This window comes from Rissa tridactyla, chromosome 4 (genome assembly GCF_028500815.1).
Source record: "Rissa tridactyla isolate bRisTri1 chromosome 4, bRisTri1.patW.cur.20221130, whole genome shotgun sequence".
NCBI lineage: Eukaryota > Metazoa > Chordata > Aves > Charadriiformes > Laridae > Rissa > Rissa tridactyla.
Genome location: NC_071469.1, coordinates 89,419,030 through 89,431,265, shown reverse-complemented (window position 1 = coordinate 89,431,265; position 12,236 = coordinate 89,419,030). Strand labels below are relative to the sequence as shown.

At 39.1% G+C, this 12,236-nt stretch overlaps 1 protein-coding gene across 1 annotated transcript in view; it reads right to left on the bottom strand.

Annotated features, from left to right (window-relative positions):
• Nucleotides 1-12,236, bottom strand: part of PLCG2 (phospholipase C gamma 2) — a 64,681-nt gene that overhangs the window by 34,890 nt on the left and 17,555 nt on the right. The window contains exons 3-7 of the mRNA XM_054199078.1: nucleotides 10,070-10,210; nucleotides 7,721-7,814; nucleotides 6,121-6,168; nucleotides 1,735-1,819; nucleotides 896-979 (exon numbers count right to left, since the gene is read on the bottom strand). Coding sequence (XP_054055053.1) covers nucleotides 896-979; nucleotides 1,735-1,819; nucleotides 6,121-6,168; nucleotides 7,721-7,814; nucleotides 10,070-10,210 — 452 coding nt within the window. The remainder of the gene's footprint in view (nucleotides 1-895; nucleotides 980-1,734; nucleotides 1,820-6,120; nucleotides 6,169-7,720; nucleotides 7,815-10,069; nucleotides 10,211-12,236) is intronic.

Below are 12,236 nucleotides of genomic sequence, written 5' to 3'. Positions count from 1 at the left end.
AACTTTCTGCTCAAGATAATTAACTAGACTTTCATGGGCAAAACTAAAGCACTGTCAGTAAATGGAGATTCTTTATTACTTCGTAATGATTTCAGCATTGCTTTTAAACAGCACAAGAAAGCTCTATTGCCAAAAGAAACTGCACTGACTTTCACTATCAAAGCTTCTATTTCAGCAACTGCAAATTGAATCAACAATAAGCACGTCATCAACGAAGACTTTTATGCCAGTAATCTCAAATTCTGTGTTTTCACACAGTTTTAAAGGGTTACTAACTTTCACAGGCACTAAATGTCTGCAGTTTTTGCCAGCTTCATGAATCTACGCTGTGCATACATGGAAACAGTAGTCAGGCAGTTGCCCGTATAAATTAGTTAAAATGTAATTCCCCTGCATTCATGCCTCCCAAGAACTGTCTGATGCCCCTCTTGTAATGGGCTCACCACCAGTCATCTCCAAGCATGAGAGACAAGGAGAACAGCTGTTACTTGATGCTCAGGACACATCCTCATGATTTACAGAACGTTCTTAGCAATAAAAGACTAACACAAGCATAGAGAAACCTTGCTCCTATCAGTAAACAGATCAGCAAAGCCTAATGAAAAGACATCCTACATCGTGAACAAACACACAAGAAAAGCTCTTCCTAGAAACCCCATTTTATCCGTGAATATCTCTACACAAGAAGTAACATGAATGACTTATCTTCTTAAGCCAATTGCTGATGGTGACTGTTATCTACACATCAAGTACAGTACTATACCCTTTTTCTGTTACAAGAATGGGGAAAAAAGAAAATCAGTAACAATCAGAAACAAAAAAAAATAATCAGCATTCACTCCTTATTCTGATGAAGCAGTTTAACAGTATGAAGACTACTAATGAAAAAGCTTACCGATTTCTGTTGTTCAAACATGATTTTCTTGTAGAACAAATGAAATTGTTCAAAACTAAGCTCTTCCTTGTGAGCGCCTATTTCCTACAACAGAAAGTACCACGCAGTGAATTTAGAACTCCCTGAGCAGCATTTGCACAGCAAATAAGTTACTCCAGCTGCCACCCTCTCACATATTCTGTTCTACTCCAACTTCATTTGCTTTAACCATTTGGGATTTTTTTATATTTATTTTTTTTTAATACAAACAAGTGAACAGATTCTTGGTTTGTGACATAGTGATCCTAGCCCACATCTTCGCCCTTCCATTTTCTACCCTGGTTCCATTTCCACTATGTTACTGAGAATGAAGTAGTGCCTCATTTAGTCATTGTTAGCTGGAGCAATAGAAGAAAGAATGTATGTTTTAAGGGTGGAGAGTTGGAAAGCAGGAAAAGGTGGGGATATTTAAAATTCCTGTAGGAATGGAAACAATCTTCCAAAGTTATTAATATTAGCACAAGTTGGAGTGAAGAGGTTATTACTTGATCATATTGAAAAAAAAAAAACCTTTTTCTTATGTATTAATTTTATCTTAAACATAAAACAGTTTCGTATGCACTTGCACAGTATCAGCACCAGAGCTCAAAAGCCAATGTTGGCTTTGGCCAACCATGCAATGAAAAGAAGGAACATTTCTATCTATATTTTCTTATAGCCTTAGATATAGGCAAAGCCAAGCTCAGAAATTAACTGATACAATTTATTTAACACAAGGTAAGAAGCAAAAATATAGACAGTATCATGAACAGAAATAAGCACACCTATCAGATAATATCAAACAGATATTAGGTAATTACCGCAAATTTATCCTTCAAGAACTTCATGCTGCTCACTTTGAAGTTTACTTGGGGCAGGACAGTTTTCAGCTCTCTAAGACTGATACTGGGGGAAAAAAAGAAGGAAAAAAAAAAAGATAGCAAAAACTACACAGTTCTGTTGTATCTAGTCAGCTACTAATATATTTTCTATCAACACAAAAATGTGACTATTAAAACATTTTGGGTAGGGCTCATCTCACTTAACTGTAAACTTCTATAAACATAACACCTACATATAAGCAAGCTAGACATGTTTTCTAGTTAATGGGGAGAAATCAGCATTTCAGTTAATTTGGGCATCTATATGAGGATGAAGAAAACCATGCTGCAGAGACATCCATTTCTCCCCATCAACGATTAATCAGATCTAGATAATCAGCTCAAATGTAGATGTTTACACATGGTCTGCAGCCTTTCTTCCATTGTTCCACTGAAATTGGAATATAGACATGGAAAACTTTATACAAAAGATATATCAAACGTATGAACAGAAACACAAAATACAAAGCTCCAGTTTTCATTACCATTATGACCCTTTTCTCTAGCTGTTATTCACTTGGATGGTAAAATTGATTCATGGCAGCAAGACTCTCCCCCTCTGCAACACCTGAACATGACCTCATCCTCCTCTAACAACCAAGTCTCCCCAGAGGCCTTCCAGGTCCATTTACACAGACTTGTTGAACCCTTTTTAGAGTTTCAGAATGCCCAGTGATACACCAGCAACACTTCAAAAAAAAGAAGTTTTCTAGATAACAGCAAGACCTTTCAAATAAGACATACTTAGTTCAGATTTTTAGCAACACAGTGCTTACATACACCGAGTATTTAAACAATACTTATACACAAAGCTGAATTTATTAATACTTAAGCAATACTTATATACAAAGCTAAATTTATTAATCACTTGAACATTTCCTGGCCACATACTTTCTAGCTGTACATCAAATCATGTACAATGTATACATCAAACTTCTTTTTGTTGAAGGAAGACTTTGTATTAGAAACAAACCTGTGAATAGCTTATTTCAAAAACCTCAATTTCCTTCACATCTTCCAGTTTTCTCATCAAGCTCAGACTTTATTCCAGTGTCCTAGGTGCCACTGCCATAGCATCCTTCACTGCAAGCTCACAGCAGCTCACAATATTTACTATACTTGTCATCAAAATGGAAATGCTATTATAATTCCTGTATGAACAGAGAGAGGGGTGATTTCTAAAGGAGTGCGTGTCCAAATGCTTTAAGTGTGCCATAGGTACAGGTGAGCCAATCTAACAGCTCACTGCTGTTACAAGAAGCAACCCCAACTTCTCTCCTTGTGGCCCACTCCATCCTCCTGTTGCTATGGTCCCACTGCTTCCATAGGCCAGCTGTGATGCTCATCAAATCTTCTGCTAACCTGATTCAACTTGCTAAGTGTGCAGAAAACTATGTAGCCCAGAGACAGAACAAGCTTTCCACTGGCTTCATGATGTCACGCACCTCACCTCATGCCCAGATCAGCATCGTAGCCAGCATAAGAAAAGGGGCTCGAGTGCCTGATTAGTAGCATGTAGAGATGGTAGAGGAAAAGGAGTGAGACTTCATCCATTCCACAGCACCAACCTGGTACACCAATTCAGCCATCCCCTGTAGCCCCATTTCAGTCACCTACTATTCAACAACTTCTTGGATAGCAAAGAAAGGAAATTAGGTCGCATGCTCTAGGACAGAGTCTCAGACTCCGGGTATTCTGGGTAGGCACTGATGTGAGGTCTCAACAAGAAAGACACTGCATTACAGAGGGACATGCGAAGGGCACAGGGACAAGTCCTAGAGTGGGAGATGAGGGGAATCCATGGCAGCAAGAGGAAGCAGGGAAGAGTCAAGAGAACGCAGGCACAACATCCATGGAACCTACTGACAATGCCCACAAGACATTAATGCAATATCAACAGTAACCAAGAAAACACAGGTTAAGGCACTCTTGTCTTAACCTACAGCGTAATTCCTAAGATAACTCTCTGCAAACACAGGGTCAGAACAGAGTCAACTTGAGAGCAACAACACCAATCAGCACATAGATGAAAGTAACGTGTCTATTCTACAGTGTCCATACAAGCAGCTACCCTGTGAAGTGTTCTCATCTCCATTGTGTAGAAAGGGAAGGAGGCAAAGCAAGGAACAACTTAGCCGAAGTCCATGCCAAAGCCAGATTAGAACTCAGGAAATTCCTGGCTTTCCGCCTTGTCGCCAGACCTCTGGAAAAAAACACGACTTTTAGGAACAAGAATGAGCACTCCGTTTGTACCCTAAACACCAAGACAAGCAATTTCCTCTGGCCAGACAAGCGCAAGCCAAAACAAAGAGCTAGGACTTCATTACCACTGGAAAAAACTCAACCTGTGAAACAGGACTTGCCTGGACGCCTAACCTTTACAATTAACCTCCCTAAAAACTGCAACACTAAACACAATGAAACTCAGTCGAAACTCCTTTCCTGAATTTTTCTAAAAGCATGAATCACCTATCAAGAGAACGAAAAACTGCCCTCTCCACAGCTCAGGTCCCCTTGATCCTAAACAGACTGCCTTGAAGCGATGAAACAACCCTAAAGCAGCAAATAAAACTAACTGACATATAGTGTCAGTCACAGTTTCTCTACCCTAACATTTGCTTTTGCTTCATGATCCCCACCAACATATCCCCATTGCAGAGCTAGTTTTTCAAAATACATCAGGAGGTATAAGCCAATATCCAGTAAAGGGTGGTACTTTCCCCTTCCCCACTCTGGCCACCTTAGGAAACACCATTTTGAAACGGCGTCTCAGCTCACCCTGAAGCCTGCTGCACAATGACACAGGCTGTCTGCAGAATGGTGTTATTTCCTGCAGTAACACAGTCTCATTCACACAATGAAACACACGCTTTGTTTTGCTTTTAGGAAAAGGCCTAAATGAGAGGAAACGCAGGTACTTTTCTGCACTGAATTACACCTTAAAATAAAACTCATGTTCCAGATAGAGAGCAAAATCATGGTAAAGTAATAAACATGGGGGAGGAGGGGTTAACATTCTTCTCAGTGTCACATGATTTCTGGCAACTCAGAGGTATGCAGCTGAGTCCATTTGAGAAAAAAAAAAGTCTCCTTTGCTGTGGAAAAGCTATAAACCCACATCACACGTGGACCTGAAATGAACTACTGAAACCTCAAACATACAAAGCTACACAGCACACTGGGAGTTACAACCCATGCGACTTCTTTCACATGAGAAGGACCCGGCCCAAGGTCATTCTTTGGCTTTTGTCTGTTCAAATATGTGGCAAAGAGAAAAGCCCATGTAGCCAGGCCAATAGCTTAAAAAAAAAAAAAAAAACAACAACAAAAAAAAACCACACACACACAAAAAAAACAATTAAAAGAAGATATAGCCCTTATTCCAAACCATTAGTTTGGCTTCCTTCTATATCTATCCTCAAGAGTATCTTCTGTTTCCTACTGTTGAAGTAACTCTTACACATGATACTATCCTGTCACACCAGTGGCCTTCTCCTCCTCTCCCCCAATATCCTCAAATATCTCTGTTATCTCCTCTTCCTCTTAATATTCTGTTCTGTTCTCCTCATAGCTCTGACTCCTGCAGGCAAGAATTCATGTTATTGCTGGGACAACCCTATCTCTGAATACATCCGACACTGCTGCTGTGACTAGTTTCAAACTAGATACCACACACACCACCCATGTTCAGGCCCCATCAGGACTGAAACAAGGGAAGGCGAATCTCTTAAACATCTGCCCTGGATCTTCAGCAGCCCATGCTGAACTCTGCTTACGCAGCTTCATTGTTACGAATGCCCAAACAAGCTTTTAAAAGCTGGTTCTGGTCTGTTTACATTAGAGTGTAGTCTCTCCAATGCCAACACACTTCAGCAATGAAGGAAGAACTGGTGGCACAGCTGCACAGGAAAGCTCACAACAGTCCAAGCTGATGAGCTCCAACTTGGCTATGAAAGGGCAAAAACCTCTGTAAAGCAAGCAATCCAACATACCTGCACAGCTGAGCTGAATCCCTACATTAAGACTGGAAGGAGACAACGCCCTTTCTGCATTCTGGCAGGGGAATTTTAGGCTAAAAGCAAAACTATTTATTTTTCATCATTTACTTCCTCATTGTAGCACGTACATGAGCATGAGTGTGTGCTATGGACACACTGTGTTTAGCAAAAGGCAAAACTCAAGCTGTTAAAGCAAGAGCAAATGTGATTTTCAGGGGTCTTGTATTTCAGATCTTGGACGAAGAATTATTTATTTCTTTTCATTCCATGTTTGAATCTGCAACAAAAGTTCATTAAAAACAAACTGAACAAAGAGAGAGCTTCTTACCTGTTTCTTCTAGTTTGATCAACAGAATAGATCTGCTTTCTCAGCCAGCTTGTGGAAAGAGGGGAAAAAGAATAAAAGGTTTAATTCAAGACCCATAAAGAAAACACACCAAATTAAATATCAAAATCCATAGATGAGATTCAACATAAATATTTAAAAGTCGTAAGATACATGTCTTTGAGTAAAGCTAAAACATTTCCAGTGCAGCATCTAAGGATTCAGCCAGCTTTGTAACCATATTTGCAAATATATACTTTTCTGCTGCTTAATACTGCATTTTAAAGCCACATAAACACCACAGGAAGGGGAAGGGTGGGCAGGACAAAAGAGAATGAGCAACCAGAAGCTGTAAAAATATAAGTGGATAAAGCGAGCCAAAACTTCAGCTAATCTAAACTAGAGTAACTCCATCAAGTCAATGATTTATGCCAGCTGAGGCTGCTGGCTCAAAGATCTAGTAGACGCATAAAAATTAAAAATTAGGGGTGATGGAGAGGCGTTTAGAGAACTTTAAAGAAAATCCTCATAAGAGTGTATGTCAGTTTTAGGTGCACAGCAAAATACTATTAGCAGCATTAATAATAAATATATACACACACAATTTGTCATTATTAAGCTTATGCTCAGTCTCTATGGGAATCACCCTGCTGCACAAACATAGCCCAGAACCTAGTAGTATAGTTTGTATAACAAACCAACCATACTATAGTATACTATGTACTGTGTAGTATAGTTTATATAACAAAGTGCAGCTCGCTGCAATACCATACAATAGATAAGAATAGGTAAGAATACTCTCCCCCCACCTGGAACAGCAAGTAGGCAAAGACAACATCAATGTCAAAGCAACAATTTGGTCAGTTAGCAAGCGAGGACAGGGTATTATGCTCACAACAGTTAACAGCAGTGACCACAAAAAAAAAAAAAAAAAAAGTCAGCAGTGATGAAAAGCAATTAGGTATGGAGACAGCATTAAAAGCTTGTCAACAAAACTGGCATTCTGAGCATGAGTAGTTTCAGGTGCAACATCCTGAGAAGCATTGAGGGCACGGTTTCACCATCACATGACTGGCTGCGAAAAAGTAATCCTTAAAAACATTAATTTTCAGCCTTGCTCTCTGAGTCAGCTGGTTACATTGCCATACAATGTAACTGGTCCAATAAAAAGGAGAAACCGCAAAAACGCACCTTGGAATTACTGGCACACAGGACACAAGGACATCTACTAGAGCAAGTGTACTGTGATTGCATAAGATATTTTAATTTTCCAAGAAGTCAACGCACACTTACACCAGATGTTCTTTTGATCTCATTAACAGAGTTTTAGTTTGGTTTGGGTTGGGTGTGGTACACAAAACAAGGTAAATTACAAGTCCACATTAGTGGATGCAGCAGAGTACAATTCCAGAACATGTATATGGCAAAGCAGACATGGAGAATTTCCATATGAGCTTTCTGCATTGTACATTAACTGGACAGTAGTTGTTCTTAAGGTACCTGGCAGGCACCACTTGCTGCACCTTAGAAATTTCTTTCAGCTTTTCCACTTTCAATTCCAAAGAAATGTCCAGCCTCACAAAGTGAAAATATATCCACCTACCTCTCTGTGATTGCAGGTGTGGGAGCACTCATGACCTCTTGATACAAGATATTCAAGCCACACAACCATTTATCAGCATCATCCTTAGAGTCAGCTGAAAAAAATAATACGCTATGAGAAACATCAAAACAAATCAACACAAAACCAAGACATAACTTGTGATGTTTAGATAAACCCTAGTATACAAAGCTGCTGATTAACTTTCCTCTTTGATAAATCTCATTGCGTAGTTTCATGTTGCTAACAATAAAACTAATAAAAAACAGCATAAATTTGGGGGTGGGTGGGTTAATTCTAGAAGCTCTGTCAAAAAATACCTCCTTTTAGAAGTCTGCTTATCAGAGTAGGCAAGTTTCAACATCTCAGCGGAAAGAAAGTGAACTACTGCTGAGCTCTTGTAGTAACACAATCAAAATTCATTTTCTTATCTTCTATCTCCAAAGTGGCAAAATCCCCAGGACCTAGATCTAGAGCAACTTGAAGTGCACAGACAAAAGAAATCAGTGTGTTATAGCATAAAGCTAGTTCATTATATTCCAAGCAACCTACAAGAAAATTGTAAAGTACTGGCTTTTGATGGACATAACCACCTCCTGTCTGTCCTAACCATGCCTCTAAACACAGATCGTTCCAGACTTGACTTAGGCAAGAACAGCTAAACCTAAAACTGGTTTAGCTCATATAGAACACATCTTAACGCAAGTTAAAAAAGGTCTAAAATTCCTTATGCGGCTTAACACTAGAAGCCAGGTACACCTTCCTCCCAACCTTACAAACTGGTTTATCACTGTCTTGTTTTGTTTTAAATGTAATCTGCTTTTCCATTTCCCAAACCAGAAGAGTCCTCTACATCACTTAACATGATCACATTTGGTAATGCTTTGACCCAACAGAAGCAAGATGATGAACTGCCTGCTAGGTACAGCTTTCCTAAGGGAACACCGGTTAAGCTGAAACCATTTTTTTTGGCCTTGGATGAGTTGTTATCATTACAGCTTTCAGCTGGGCAAAGCCCATTTGCTTTAGCATGCTGGTTCTGAAATTTCATTAAGGCATTCTTCAACTAAACCAGTTCTGAAAAATTATGTTCACACAGAAGCTGTAAACTGTGCAAATTCTTTTAACTGCCTTCAAAGCAAAACAGTTTCCCAAAAGATTAAGATTACATTTCATTTAAACATACTTTCAAACAATGCTTTATCCCCCGAGGATGAAGCTAGAGTCCAGCTTCAGCTCCCCCTGGAAATGTTTTTCAATCAGTTACAATTTCGGAAAGAACACCCACGACCATTGTCAAACCAATTCTTCTCCCAAGACAATTCTGCCCTTTATGACAGCTACAATTCCCTTTAAGTAACAATTATTTTATATTGTTTTAAGAAACCACGACAAAGTACTTTAACAAGGAAAAGGATTTCCCCCTTAACTGAAAGTTATATCAAGTTGTTCCGCAGTTCAGTATTACAGCAACATATCTCATGGTACCAAGTATTTTCCAAGTATTGGCAGAGGCTTGGTTTTGAGAACTGCCATGGAGGAGGGACAGGGGGGTTGTTAGAGGAAGTCAGTCTGGAGGACCTGGCCCAGCTGCACTTAAGCACAGCTGCTTACTCAAAATTTTCACAGACTTCAGCCAACAACGGTAAAAATTATTTAATGTTAAAAGCCTGTAAGAATGCATTAGTCACGAGCAGTCTTTCATCTTCAGTGCATCATACTGCAAAAAAACAGTCTTCTAGTACTGCAATCTATAAGCAATTAATTCAATTTTTAAAAAAGATAGCATTAGTGTTAAAATGCTTACAAAGCACTCCTCTTTTCTCCCATTATGATTTTGCAATGAATTTAATGATTTAAGTGGACAAGTGTGTTCCTGCACAGGACAGAGAGAACTACCACTCCAAATAAATTGTCTGTATGATTCTAAACCCAGGATCCATCACAAACTTTTTAGAAGAGAAATCTCTTTGTAAACTCCACTTGCTAGAAACCATATTCAGCCTGCACTATAAGAACTTATATCCCTTTTTGATGACAATGTCACCTCTGCTCTTCAGCATTGAAAACCTTACTACATACATTTAATCAGCAAAACCCTTGCTAGAAATGATTGAGCAAATCGGAAACTACACACACACAATACGCTATTTCAAAGGAAAACATTACAAACGGAGCAGTTCACAGACATGAAGGGCCAAGTAAAAGGTCTATCTCCAGATTTTAAACATCTGGGACACTCCTGAACTGCAGAAGTCAAAACTGCAGTGTTTTATGGATTACTGTTCCATCAATGTATTTGATTTTTTCAATCAGTAGGTTTAAAGAAGAAACAAAAAAGAAAAAAAGTACCTGCTAAGCTTAAGGTGTTGAGGACAAACTGGGTACCATAAAAAATAGTAAAGCAGTGTTCTTCTCGTTGCTTTGCTTTGCAACGCTCGAAGTCCTTTGAATTCTTTCCTGGGCGAATTTCTTTTATTTCCATCAGATCCACTGAAAGAAAACAACATTTAGTCAGTACAACTGCACTTATGTTCCAGCAGAGCCTGAAACAATAAGATAAACAACTCAAAGCATGCATACATATATAAAATATCTATATATATATAAACTTACAGATCTTTATTGGTCAAGAAATGGAAATTGCACCAGCTTGCAATCTGCAAATCCACAGCTAAATATATTACTGACTAACAGACAACAGTAGAGAAGGACCAAAAGAAGAAGAAAAATAACTTGTCATATTTTTATCATTTCACTATCACTGATTATCCATGGACAAAGTGTATACACATAGCCCCTTTGGGTTACAGAAGAGATGATTTCACAAATGGCATTTACTCTAAGCAAGACATGACAACTGTTCAGAGACAAAAAAGAAAAGATACAACTTCTAACTTACCCATCTAAAAAACTATGCATCAGATCTTAGCTGACCTTGTCAGCTGGTCAGCTAGTGTAGTAACTGGCACTTGTAAGAAAATTATTTAAACTAGGAATATAAATAGAAAATCCAGCCTAATAATTAAAATGCATGTGAGCTTTTTCCTGGTCAACTCCAAAAAGACGTCTGTCATTTAACATAACCTGTTGTATGACTTTTAACGTGCCGCTTTTTACAGAACACAGGTATGTATTACAGAGCATAGCAGAACAGGAATGCTGAACAAGCACATATTTTCTCAAGTCAGCTCCCTTTTTATCAAACCCTTGCTACACAGCCTGCATAACAGTAGTGAGACAGCACTGAAACAGAAATATGTGCACCCTCAAGATAAGATGCTTATTAGAAAACTGAGGAAGTGGTTTTGTTCTGCCTGTGGACCAGACAAATAAATGGCTCTTCCCACTTCTGGACAGTTTTGACTTGAGCTACACGATGAAGAGTGAAGAATAACATTTCATGGCTGCTATTGAAATGTGTTTATCAGACATAGCAAGATCCAAGGAAAAAGCTGAGGGTGCATTTAAGAACACCACAAAATAAAACCCCTGTTGTAAATGAGCACCTCACCAGTAACCGAACAGTTAATAACATAGTGGAAAAGCCCAATGGAGTGGGAGCTGAACGCTGGTTAAAGCTTCGGCCTGTGTAACACTGGGTTTCGATGACGCCAACATGGAAAGGAAGGAGAGACAAGCAAGGAAGTTCATCAATAAAATCCTGATAATGAAACATTAATTCATCTTGGAATTTCTTATTCTCTGCAAAGTATCCCAGGCCAAACTTTCCACCAGGCACTCCTATCTACCAGTCATTAAACAACTTACCTTGGGAAAATGGGACCTCAAAGGTTAACCTGAACTAATAGTAGGACACAAGCATCTTTCGTAAACTATTTTTTCCCAGTGTAATTATCTTCAAGATAGAGCTTTTAATGTCTTGACCTCTGTGTCTCAGCCACCCTCTCAAATCATGAAAACATCTCCTAAGATCTGCACATCTGATTGGCCAAGGCCCCAAAATTTAAATGCAAACTTCTAAAATAAATTCATGACATGACCATAAGTGACCAGCAACCAAAAGCTCCCACTGATGACTCTGATCCCCTTAGCATCCAGAGTCTCACTGAGATCCCTAGTGTTATATCCATATATCCATCACAAAACGCCACCGTCTGAAAAAGATGATCTGAGCCCACCAATTCACATTAATATCAGCAGAGAAGAATCAGGACGCAGAGACAGAAAGTAGCCAAATGGAGAGGGAAGGAGGTGGCATGGCTGCAATAAACAGCATGGACTGCGCACCATGTTGGCTCATTCTAATCACGGGTAAGAGCAACCCCAGTCACCTCTTTCTGCTTTCCCTTCACCCAACAAATCGCTGCTGAAAAACACAGTTTTAACTTCAAAGTGAAGTACGCCTTTTGTTTCAGACTCCTATAAATCCACACACATAAACATCACACCACCAAGCCCCTCTCAAAGTATAAACCATAACCAGCGATAAAACAGATTTCACAACTTGCCTTGCTGTTGTCATTTCAAGTGGCTCTTACCTCATACAGATCTCTGA